The sequence below is a fragment of the Leuciscus leuciscus genome, assembly GCF_965113295.1.
Source record: "Leuciscus leuciscus genome assembly, chromosome: 3".
Lineage (NCBI taxonomy): Eukaryota > Metazoa > Chordata > Actinopteri > Cypriniformes > Leuciscidae > Leuciscus > Leuciscus leuciscus.
The window spans coordinates 46865257-46877465 of record NC_138727.1 but is presented as its reverse complement, the minus strand read 5'-3'; the positions used below and the strand labels follow the sequence as shown (position 1 = coordinate 46877465).

At 39.1% G+C, this 12209-nt stretch overlaps 1 protein-coding gene across 12 annotated transcripts in view; it reads right to left on the bottom strand.

Annotated features, from left to right (window-relative positions):
• Nucleotides 1-12209, bottom strand: part of nfixa (nuclear factor I/Xa) — a 97280-nt gene that overhangs the window by 45660 nt on the left and 39411 nt on the right. For 11 of the 12 annotated variants that reach the window (XM_082164226.1, XM_082164221.1, XM_082164223.1 and 8 more), the window contains one exon: nucleotides 8680-9211. In XM_082164226.1, coding sequence (XP_082020352.1) covers nucleotides 8680-9211 — 532 coding nt within the window. Of the gene's footprint in view, nucleotides 1-8679; nucleotides 9212-9791; nucleotides 10943-12209 lie in introns of those variants that run through there. The other variant, XM_082164225.1, reaches the window with a different exon arrangement.

Here is a 12209-nt window from a genome sequence, read left to right as displayed (position 1 = left end):
ATTCGGCCACTGATTCCATGTGAACTGCCGTTGGCCTTACAGAACCCCTGAATGGAGCCCAGACAACAAGGTATGTTGGGTTTTTTGGTTGCCATGACACCAGCCTTAATCAGAGCCAATCCCATCACTGCCAATGGACTGTGGAGGCGGAGCATGTGTTTGTGTGGGACTGCTGTCACCACAGATTTTTTTTTGTGTGTGTTAGAAAACTCTGTTACAGACTTCATGGTGAAAATCTGTAAGATTTTTTTTTTGTAAAGAAACTTTTATTCAGCAAGGCTGCATTAAATTGATCAAAAGTGACAAGGAAAGTGTATGTCGATGTTTATTGGATGTTGACATAGATACTGTCATAGATACTGTCATGCGAATAAAGTATTATATCATATCATATCGTATATCAATAAAGTAGGGATGTACGGTATTGGACGACATATGTTCATTTTTAGTGTTATTGCTATCGGCCCGGAAAATGTTCTATTATTTCCGCCAGCTGACACACTTCAGACGAATACTGTTCGCCATGATGGTTTTGAATGGTTTGAAATATGATTGGAATCACTTTGATAAAGGGAAAATCCAGTAAAGTGCAGCCCAAGTCTGTCATATCGGCTACATAAAATTATAATGAGATATAATAATTGTGTGCTTTGGTCATGGCTTTTAATGGTGAGACTTTTGTTTTTGTAATCAGGCTCTCAAAAATTATATAAAAATGTGGATTTAGATTTATCGGCCAATATATCGGTTAACAGCTTTCAAATTAAAGAATTATCGGTTATCGGTATCGGCCAAAATTTCAGAGCATCCCTACAATAAAGCAAAAATAGCAAAAGTTTAATACTTGGGGTTAGGGGGGTTAAAGCTGCATTGGAAAATGTATATGATAAAGACATGAACGGTTTTTAATAGACCGAAAACGTAAAGACAGTATTTCTGAATAAAATAAACCTTAACCAGAATGTCTGAGGAATATCATTACACATTGTGCATTTTAATAGTTGACACAATTTTTAACAAATATCTTTTCTCTTATGTTATGAATATCCTGCACTGCATTGTCCAATCAAATGCTCTCTAGAATGAGACTGTCCCTCCCCGACAACCAATCAGCAAGTGTCAAAAATCACATTTAAAGGCTGTGACGTACCTAAAGCCTTTTTGAACAAAGTAGACAGAAAATGTCTAGTCAAGCTATTTTATGTTGTTTTTAATAGATGAAAGTAGCAAAATGAGGAAACCAAAATCAGAAACCTGAACCCCACGGAGACCAACAGGTGCCAAAGTCCTGAACACACTCACACACACATATATGCGCTCTATGTATGCCGAAACATGTACGTATGCAAATACACACCGATTCTTCTATGTGAACTCACAATTAAGCACACACACACAGCTCAACACATCTATGTGCACAAACAAAAACGCTTCTGTATGTTGATGCATATGTATAAGGCCCATAGTGATCTAATGCAAACACACACAGACACACAAACACTTTATATTTGCCTATTAACATACTAATCATGCGCTATCCCACCATCACTTCATCCGGTGGCATACAGGGGCCCTCTGTCTCGGCACACAAAAACACACACACTTTATTTCTCACACTCTCTCTTTCTCTCGTTTATCCTGTTATCTCTGTAAACAAACGACAGACTCTCCTCTGCTTGGAGAGAACGGGGGGGTTGCCTTTCATTGTTTTAAGAGCGGGAAGATGCTCCCGTCTGATGAATGGGGCTTTCTGGAGCTGAGAGCCATGAAGCTTTACACACTCTCATTTATAGGCCTATTTTTCACACTCTTATTATGAAACGCGCACACACACACCAGCTTTTCTTTCCCTTGTTATCCCATCCCCCTGTTCCTTGCCGTTTTCTCTCCGGTTTCATCCCTTGTTCTCTGCGTTCTTTCCCGCTCACCGAGACGGGCGGCCTAGATCTGTGTCCAAACTGCTTTCCAGGCCTATTCCCTTACACACAAACGCATGCCAGAATTGATTCGCTGTGTTTCTGTTGTGCCTGTCAAACGTTTTCCCTTACTAGGAGCTCCAAAAAAACACAACACCTTCTCTCTTTCACATGCGGTAAGTAACACCGGCAAAATTTGTTTATGACGGCTCGGGCTTTCACTGAGGAAGACAAGCCGCCGAGTTGTGTGCCCTTCGTGCATCTGCTGGGAGAGGAGAAGTCTGGAACCGCGAAGCCCATGAGAGACCGACAGAAACTGACCTTTGAGAAACAGCTCAGATTGTTCTGAAAGACCTGGGCTGTTTTTTCTTTTTTCCTTGAGAAATGAACAAACATAAAGCATCACCAGTGAAATTCGATTTACAACAGCCGATTCTATTGAAAGCTGCACCCATGCAGTCATTTTTTCACATTAAATAGTTTTACACAAAAAAATAAATGGTGCTAAATGTTCGTTTGCACTTCAGTCACAGACAGTGGACAAATGAAAGCATTTTATATAACGGAGGTTTGTTAAATATAGCATGAGGTCTGACATTTTAAAATCATGTTTTATCTTGGTAACCGGACACTTTTATGCATCAAACTAATTATTCATGGCTAACTACTACTGTGATTAGTGATTTCAAAGCTTTTTGAAATCAGTAAAATATGATTTAATGGAATCAGGTAAAATAATGTAATCAGCTGAAATCTTTTGCATGATGCTGCATAAACAACGTTGCAACAAAAGCACAGAATTACTAAGTGCACCTTTAGTGAATGTGTAAAAAATACTCACAAACCCATGGTTATCAGTTTGATTCAGTGACTCATTTCAGTGAATCAGTTCAAATGAATTAAATGACTCACTGAACAGCAAGTTACCTTCAAGGGATAGTTCACTTTGAAATTAATTTTTGGTATGTTTTAGCTTACCTCAAGGGCATCCAAGATGTAGGTGTCTTTTTTTCCGCAGTAGTTTCAATTTTGATATTTTTAGGTCAAACCGTTCTTGTCTGTCAGTCATATAATGCAGGTCTATGGTCACTGTCTCAAAGAGCATGCACAGAGTCCAAATTAAAACAATTCCCCGTCGTCCAAATGAAACAATTCCCCATCGTAAGTACACATTGATGGCCTAAGACACGAAACGAGCGGTTTGTGTGAGAAAACGAACAGTATTTATATCGTTTTTACCTTGTCGTTTTACTTACCGCCTTGTCTACGGCAGTTCATTGGAACGAATGTCTTTAAGGCGACATCTAGTGTATATATATCTATGCACCAGTCTGCGTACACGTCAGATCAGATCACTTCGACATGGCTGTGTATAAGAGGTAAAAACGATATAAATACTGTTCGTTTTCTCACACAAACCGCTCGTTTCGTGTCTTAGGCCATCAATGTGTACTTACGATGGGGAATTGTTTAATTTGGACGACGGGGAATTGTTTTAATTTGGACTCTGTGCTTGTGTTTTGAGGAGGTGACCATCGACCTGCATTATATGACTGACAGACAAGAACGGTTTGACCTAAAAATATCAAAATTGAAACTACTGCGGAAAAAAAGACACCTACATCTTGGATGCCCTTGAGGTAAGCTAAAACATACCAAAAATTTATTTCAAAGTGAATTATCCCTTTAAGTCTTGTACTGAACCTGTCAATTATTTTTATATACAATTAGATTTGTGTTTTGCATATTTGCATGGACATGTGCGGGGAGGTGGCACATGTTTTTTGTTTAAACTAATAATTATTCAATAATTTTTTTTATTGAAATAGGGCTTTCTTCAAAAGTAAAAAAAAAATATTTAAAGGAATCGTTTAGGAGCCAGAATTTCTAAGTGAAATCCGAATCCAGATTTCAATTCCTATTCATGAGGTGTCTGAAAACTGTCTTCGATGTCCTACAAAGTCGATCAAGAAAAAAAAAGAAAAGCAAGCAAACAAGTGCCACCTCCCCGCACATGTCCATGCAAATATGCAAAACACAAATCTAATTGTATATAAAAATAATTGACGTAACTGTTGAGCTGAAAATAGGAGGACATATCAAGACGACGGGGGCGACGCTGGGGTTGAGCCCCCCGAGAGAGACACAGAGAATGGGTGAAAAGAGAGGGAGAGGGAGAGGAAGAAAGGATCAGAGGGAGAGAGGTTGGCAGCGATGAGGTTCTGGCACCTTCTACATAGAGCTCACCGTACAGGGTGCCAAAAAATGGCAGACGAGGCTGCCCCCGTTCCCTCGCCTTTTCTCCGTCTCCCTCTCTCTCGCCCCTCGGCAATCTTGATCATCCCTTTCTCCTCTTTCTAAAGAGGTTTTATCTAATGAGCTCCATGAGAATTCAATCTAACAGCACTAATGCAGAACTTCTACTCCTATAGATTTGAGTTATGGCTCAGCTTTCCATGGCCGTTGCGTCGTGTGTGTGTGTGTGTGTGTGTGTGTGTGTGTGTCTGTGTGTGTGTGTGTGTGTGTGTGTGTGTGTAATGAGTAGGCCTGTGCTGTTACTGAGCTCGGCATTGTGTTCTCTGACTCGTAACCAGAGTCGTTGTGAGTGGGCCACAATACACTCTCTCTCTCTCTCTCTCTCTCTCTCTCTCCAGATACACGTAAACACGTTTTTACTTTTTTGTTTAAAATCTTTCAGCATTCTGATCATCTTTCAGCATATCTGACAAAAAATTTTTTATTAAATATTTCCAAAACATTTTCAACATAGTTTTTCAGAGCAAATTATACATGTACGCACACATATATGTACATATATAGATATTCAGAGTAATATATACAGTGTGTATATATATATATATATATATATATATATATATATATATATAGTTTGCTCTAAAAATACTACTTGAAAAAATCTTTTATATGCAGCAATATATATATTAAGTGTATATAAGTGTTAAACAGTATTATTTACCTTCATAATTTTTATTAAAAGATTTTAATGCATAAAAAAATGCATGAAAGGACTGCATAAATAAGTAAAAAAAAAAAAAAAAAAAAAAAAACAGAACTTACCAAAAACATTAATTGGAGACACTATTAAAAAAAATCTCTAGATCCTTCATATTTGTAGAATAAGGAAGGATTGATATTCAGTTGTTTATAATATCATCACAAAAAAAATCTCAGATTTATTATTTGTAAATATATTGCTCAGTGCTATTGTAGACAAATTTCATGCTTGACACGAATACAAAAAAAAACTAAAGAAAGACCAGCAACTGAGAAGAGAAAACATTTGCCTCTTTTTGTTTTACTCTCAGCTTCAGCTTCAGTTTTTTTTACTTTTCTTTCTCTGTCTGTCCCTCCTGTAGAGTTTAAAAGCAGGTGCTCATTCAGTAGAGCTGACACTGGTGTGTTTGTTAATGTGTTTCACTTTTACAATCCTTCCTTTGTGCTCTTAAAAAGCCCATAAATGTCTCCGGTGTGTAAGGAGCTGAGAAAGTTATACTTCACGTCTTTCTTGAACAAATCCACTGGAATGAATCAAGCATGAAGACTTAAAAAAAAAGAAGAAAATCACAAAAATAGTCAAGAAATCCCAGAAGCTTAATAGCACTGCGGTGGCATATTAAAGCAAAAAAAGAAAAGAAAAAGAAGCCCAGGTGAGTCAGAGCCGAGTGCAGTCCTAAATATAGGAGAAATGCAAGATGACGGAAAATGATGTTTGGAGATTCTCTACACATGAAAATCTCTCTGACCAGTGCAATCTGACCTATGACCCGAGGAGGTGGATTTTCCTTCCATTTCAACAGTCTATCAGACTTTCAGAAGGAGCCAGGAAGACAGGAAGATTGACGGAGACAAAGAAAGACAGAGGAGGCACTTGGAAGCAGAACGAGTGATGAAAGAAAGAGAGACGCGTTATGTACACTGGCTCGAAGTGAATGACGACTGCTGAAATAATCTGTTTAACAGCTATTCCAAACATTTCATTTCCAAACAAAACACTCCCACAATGCCGCATCCAGACAGAGAGAAATCACCACTGCAGGCTCTTCTGCATGTGTTCGTTTCAGAAAGCGCCTTCAAATCAGAGAAAAACTATCTTTTTTCATAGTGAAACTTAATTAGGAAATAGTCATTATTACAAAAAAAAGCATTATTTACAGAAAATAACAAAAATGTGTAATGTTATTAAAACAATACAAATATATATATGAATAAATAATGCAGAAAACAAATGCTCTAGTCTAGCAAACACAGATTTTCAGGAAAAAATGTCTCCTAAATGTAACAGCCATTTAAAGAGCAGCAGTTAAACACATGAAATGGCATAAAGCACATTGTTCACACCTCTTTAATGGTTAAATATCAAATTTCCTGTGTGGCGTGCTGAAGCAGGGAAAAGTTTCAATGATATTCTCATAATAACGATATATTAGCAGCACTAACGATACAACCCTGGTTATAAAATTAATATTCTCTTTAGCCAAAAGCCACTTCCCTCCATTAGGATGACTTTCCCCATAATCACCAATCTTAATGGAAACACATTTAAAACACATTTACCTCCAATACACCTGGACTATTACTTAGGGTCTTAAATAAACTATTCATTTCGCACTTCATTCTAAGACAAAAAGAGCCTAAATTTAGTGAAGTATGGAACATTTTCGAGTCAGATCCCAAAAACCTGTTAAGCACAGGGTAGCGGTTTAAGATTTGGGCCTGGGTTCAAACTCTGAAGTTAGCATACGATGCAGACGTAAGTGATTAATAACAAATAAAAACTCTCAGCAACCTATCACTATAATAACAATGGGAAAAAATGTTAGTGAAGGTTAGTGAAGTATTGAACAAAAACTTTTCAAGTGAACGGTTTTAAAATGGCAAGAGAGAGAGTTGAAAAAGAGAGACTGACAAAAAAAACTGTCCAGAGTTCATCATGCACACACACATACATACATGCATACATACGCACACACACACACACACACACACACACACACATCCTCCCGCACCAAAGGCATTGCAATTGTGCCAACTAGAGCAATTACTGTAGCGACTCCCGAAGCTGTCCTTTCTCTTGTTCTTTCCTTGCTTTCTTATGGACACAAAAAAGGAATCCTCGATTTGAGTGTGTGACAATGAAGGCCACATTTAATAATGATAAACAAACAGTTTGTGCCGCGAATAAACCATCACAAGGACAAAATAAACACAAAGCAACACAAACAAATTAAATACACAGCTGAACCATAGCATTCAATACAAAGAATGCAGATTTTTTTTGGCACGCACAACAAATACCTGATTTCAACCGTCAGGCTATTTCAAAATAGGTTTCAAATTGTGGTTTTAGTATCGAACGCACAATTTAAATCAAGAAAAAAATTAATATGATAACTATAAAACGCCCTCAACCAGAGCGGCGCATGGAGACTGTGTGCATCTTGAGAAAGGCCCCCTGAGCTCTGGCACGGGATGCCACGGGCCCCGGGATTCGGCACGGCTGCCCTGCAGGGTGCCAGTCTCCGCCGGGGCTATTTGGAGCCTGATAAAAGCACCAGTGCACACTGGAATTAGCCTGATAAGATAAGACCGCAGTACAGAAGCAAACATTCTGAACGGGCAGCGCGATGGCCAACCCTGCTGGGCACAGAGTGAACCAGTGCGTACGCTGAACGAGAGACTGAAAGCTTTACAATTCTGCTGATAATATTTTGTTAATTTGCTGTTGTGATGGTTTTAACTGAAAAGAGGCCAGGTCTTTTAAATTTTGTTACAAAATTGTGGTTCGTTTGCTGTACTTTAACATTGAAATGAATTATCAAAAAAGAAAGAAGGCAAGAAAGCAATTTCAGCTTCGTAATCACAGAATTATGGAGCCGTTTGGCCTGAGCGTGTTTGGCCGATCTTGTGTGCGTCAGAAAGAGTGTTAGCCGTGTCAGAAACAGTGTTTGGCAATGAGTGTATGAGACTGTGCTGGTAACTTATCCATGAATACACACACACACACACACACTCTCTAAAATGATACGGCTCTAAAACACACTGCCAATGAGAAAACCGGATGGCACTGAAGAACTGAAAAGGCCAGGCGCTTTGTGTTATCTTGTAAATACAACCAATACACCTTATATTTGAAGCACCATCACAAAACAAAAGAAATCAAAATATTATAAACAATAAAATATAAAAAAGAGATTCATTAAATAAGAAATGGCAGAAACGCATTACATTTATTCTAGACTAGTTATTCATATTTCAGCAGGGTTCCCAATTTAATTTCCATGAATTATTCCAGTTGAGCACTTAATTTGTATTTTATTTGTTTTTTACATTTCTGAAAGCCAGGTAATAATAATCTGTAGAAATAATCATTTTAAACAACCTTATTAGTGTACAAATGTCTCTAAAAAGCACAAAAATCAGTCTGAGATTTAAATGCAGTTTGATAGGATTTCCATACAGAGCATAACCAGAGAGATTATAAATTCAATACATAAATTTGCATTATTTTCCATGTCTACAAACTACTCCCAGATTTTTCCATGACCGTGGGAACCCAGGGTCTGAAGTGTAATTTCGTCCCTGGCTGCAGAACACAGCTGCTCAAAGCAAGTGTTTATACGTGTGCTGGATGTGATGACGATTATGAGTGGTGTCACCTTACCCTGCATTCTGACCCCTCTTAAATAAACACGTTCAAGTATCAGTAGCTGTAGGACAGAGAAAGACAGCGTAACCCACTGACCTGGCATGTGGATGAAGTAGGCCAGGTACAGGTCCAGCTCCTTGACGGACACCCCGATGTGGTGTGGCTGCACACACAGGGTGTGGTTTGAGCACTGCGGGGACTTGACCAGCCTCTCTCCGTCCGTGCTCTCCAGCGGGCTCCCCTTGAACAGGATCACCATCACCAGGTCCAGGCGCCAGACCTTGTCGGCTTGCCGCAGGCAATCGATGCGCCGGATCTTGCCCTTCTGGTCGGGGTTGGACAGCACGCAGCACGGCTGCTTCTTCCCTGTGATGGTGAGCACGAAGTCCTCGCGAAACTCCGGCCGGATGTCCTTGCGCAATTTGGCCAGCAGCCGCGACGCCCACTTCTGCTTGATCTCGGGCTTCTCGCCCAGGAGTTCGTCTTTGACGGCGCGCTCCTCGTCCTTGGACATGCGCTTCTCGTGCTTTTTGAAGTACTTGCGCTTGCGGGCCTGCAGGTTGAACCAGGTGTAGGAGAAAGCCCGCACGTGCGGGAGGAGAGCCTCGATGAAGGGATGGAATTCATCCTGGAGGGATGGAGAGAGGGAGGGAGAGACGGGAAGCAGGGGAGAGGAGAGGAGGGAAGGTGAGAAGACGTTAGAATTACGGAGCATGAGCCGAACGAGAGCAGGTTTGGCTCAGCGACGCTCTGCCACGAGAAACGTATGAGTGCGTGTTTGTGAGGATTACAAACACACACACATACACACACACGCACACACACAAACATTCATCATAAGCATCAGATAAATACAAATACTGCAATGCTGATTTAGATTTAACAAGAATTCCAAACAAAGTATGTAATAAAACTGTAGACATTCCAGACTTGTAGACTTTTTTTTCCTTCTAATCTGCATTTCTCTTTTTTTACACTGACATTGTTGGCTTTCAAGAGATCCTTTTCTCAGTTCAAAACAGACAATGATGTTTTTGAGGGACAGGCGTAAAGAGTCCGCAACAGCTGCTCACTGTCGCCTGTGCCAAACCGCACAACCAACCCCTGCGACCGCGCGTCCTGATCCAAACTACACCGCCACACGGACACAGAACGCCACAGACAAAACACACAAGACATGCAGCAAAACAGCAAAATAAAATAGTTACCATTCTGCACTTTCATCATAAACTCTGCCAGCCGATATGGAGTGGAAAAACAAGTCAAATGTCTTCTTGGCACTCAACTCGACACTACATGCCCCGATTATTAGTAGATATATTTTTTTTGTTGTTGTTGTACAAAATTATAAAGGTAAAGAATTTAAAAGATTTCAAAAAGGAATTTTTTTATAAAAATGTCCAGTCGGTTAAGAAGAAAAATTCAGAAAATCTTGGAGGAGCCAAACAGTGGCATAGCTCGGGAGAAAGAAAAACAAGAAATGCAAGAGAGAAATATTTAATACACGAAACAGAGAGGGGGGAATCAAAGGGGGGAAAAAGTTAGCAACAAAAAAAAAAAAAAAAAAATTTTAAATGGGGATTTTGCCAGTCACCAAAACCGAAAATAAAACATACAAATTACATATGAAAACAGGAAGGCGGACAACGAAACTGCTCGTAATCAAAAAGTATTGTACTCACTGTTAGAGAAAAAACATACACAAATAAATACACAAATACCGCAACAAAGAGAAAAAATGTTTGGCAAAGCAGTAAGTGGTGTTTGTTCAGATATGCGTGCTCTGCATTCGACTCACAGAGAGCGAGAGATAGACAGAGAGAGAGAAAGAGAGAGAGACAGAGAGGGGGGTAGAGAGGAGCGAATGGAGAGCAAAAAAAAAACAAAAAACGAGAGAACCGAATCAATGTTGGAAGAGCGCGTACGACCGCTGGCAAACCCGATAGAAGCTTCTTTTTTTCCCCTTTTTCCTCTCCAACTCTATCTCTCTCTTCCTCTCCATGCTCGTTTCCTATCCATTGCCTCAGAGTGTGCCAGCGCGAAGCTGAGCCCACCTATTTGGCACCGGGTGCCCGATCGCTCAGCCAATACGCACGCTTGAAGGGCTGAATGGGAGGGAGGCAGGGACGGAGGGAGGGTGAAAGAGACGGAGCGAGAGCAGGGGGGGGGGGTGTAGGGTTCGGTCATTGGGTTGGCTCCTTACTTTGCCAAATTAACAAGTTCCTATCTTGTATAACTGCAAAGTCCAGAGCACATTAATTTTACATGCGCCAATCAGCGGCGCCGCCCGTATTCCATTCCCACCCCAATTTACCTCCATTTTCCCTCTCTTGTCCTCAAGAATTGCAGTCAGATGCACACATGCACTTTTGCCACTTTCACCAATACACTTGCCATCTCCTCCATCGAGCGAGTGAGCGAGCGCACAGCAGTGTCCCCGTTTGCCCCGTCCCCTCCCTCCATTGAGCGGCGTGTGAACGAGCGGGCCAGAACTCCCAGCAGACGCTACAGACCAGCAGCTGCCTTTAGACTCGCCACACAAAGAGCAAAGACAGACACAGTCCCCTGCAGAACAACACTCTCTCTCTCTCTAAACTTCTTCTGAAGACATGTCAGCATCAGATGCAAACATTGACACAATAAACAGAGAGGTTTATTAAGGTATTTTTTTTTTTTTATCACCACTGGTATTTCCTATTTTAAAGATTTTACTACAAAAAAAAAATATTATTCTGTATTTCTTTACAGAAAATAATAAATCCCCAATTTCCTTATAATGCATAATCCAAAGAGTTGACACATTCTGCTTACAAGACAGCAACACCATACAACACTCAACAATTAACTTACAGAATTTCTATGAGTCCAACCACAAAAAAAAATTTTTATTAAAGTATTTTATATATATATATATATATATATATATATATATATATATATATATATATATATATATATATATATATATATATATACATACACATACACATACACATACACATACACACACACTTATACATACACACACACGGCTATTATTTAACATTTATATTATATTTGGTAAAGAATACTTTGTTCAATAGGCTATATATATATATATATATATATATATATATATATATATATATATATATATATATATATATATATATATATATATATATACTGAACAAAGTATTCTTTACCAAATATAATTTAAATGCAAAATAATAGCCAGACGAACAAAAATATTTCTTCATTTATTATTAAATATGTATATATTAATCATAATAATTTAATTTGCAATTATAGCTGTAAATTATACAGCTTTAATGAAATGTTTGTTTATAATTCCATAAACATCTTTTGCAGGAAAACAGCGACATACATTATCTTATTATTTTCAACCCATTCTAACTCATGCGTCCAAGACTGCTGCAAATCAATCTCTCAATTTCAACATCCTCATATAAGCTAGCCAGCTAAATTGACCACATTTGCATATTTAAATCAGCGAGATTTGCAACAGCAATCTTCGCTACATCACTGAAAACCAAATAAGTTTGCAAAACACATGCACGATGATCAACGAACACCAGACGTAATGGCAACACTGCATCAGTCACAACATCAACCGGCCTGAAACT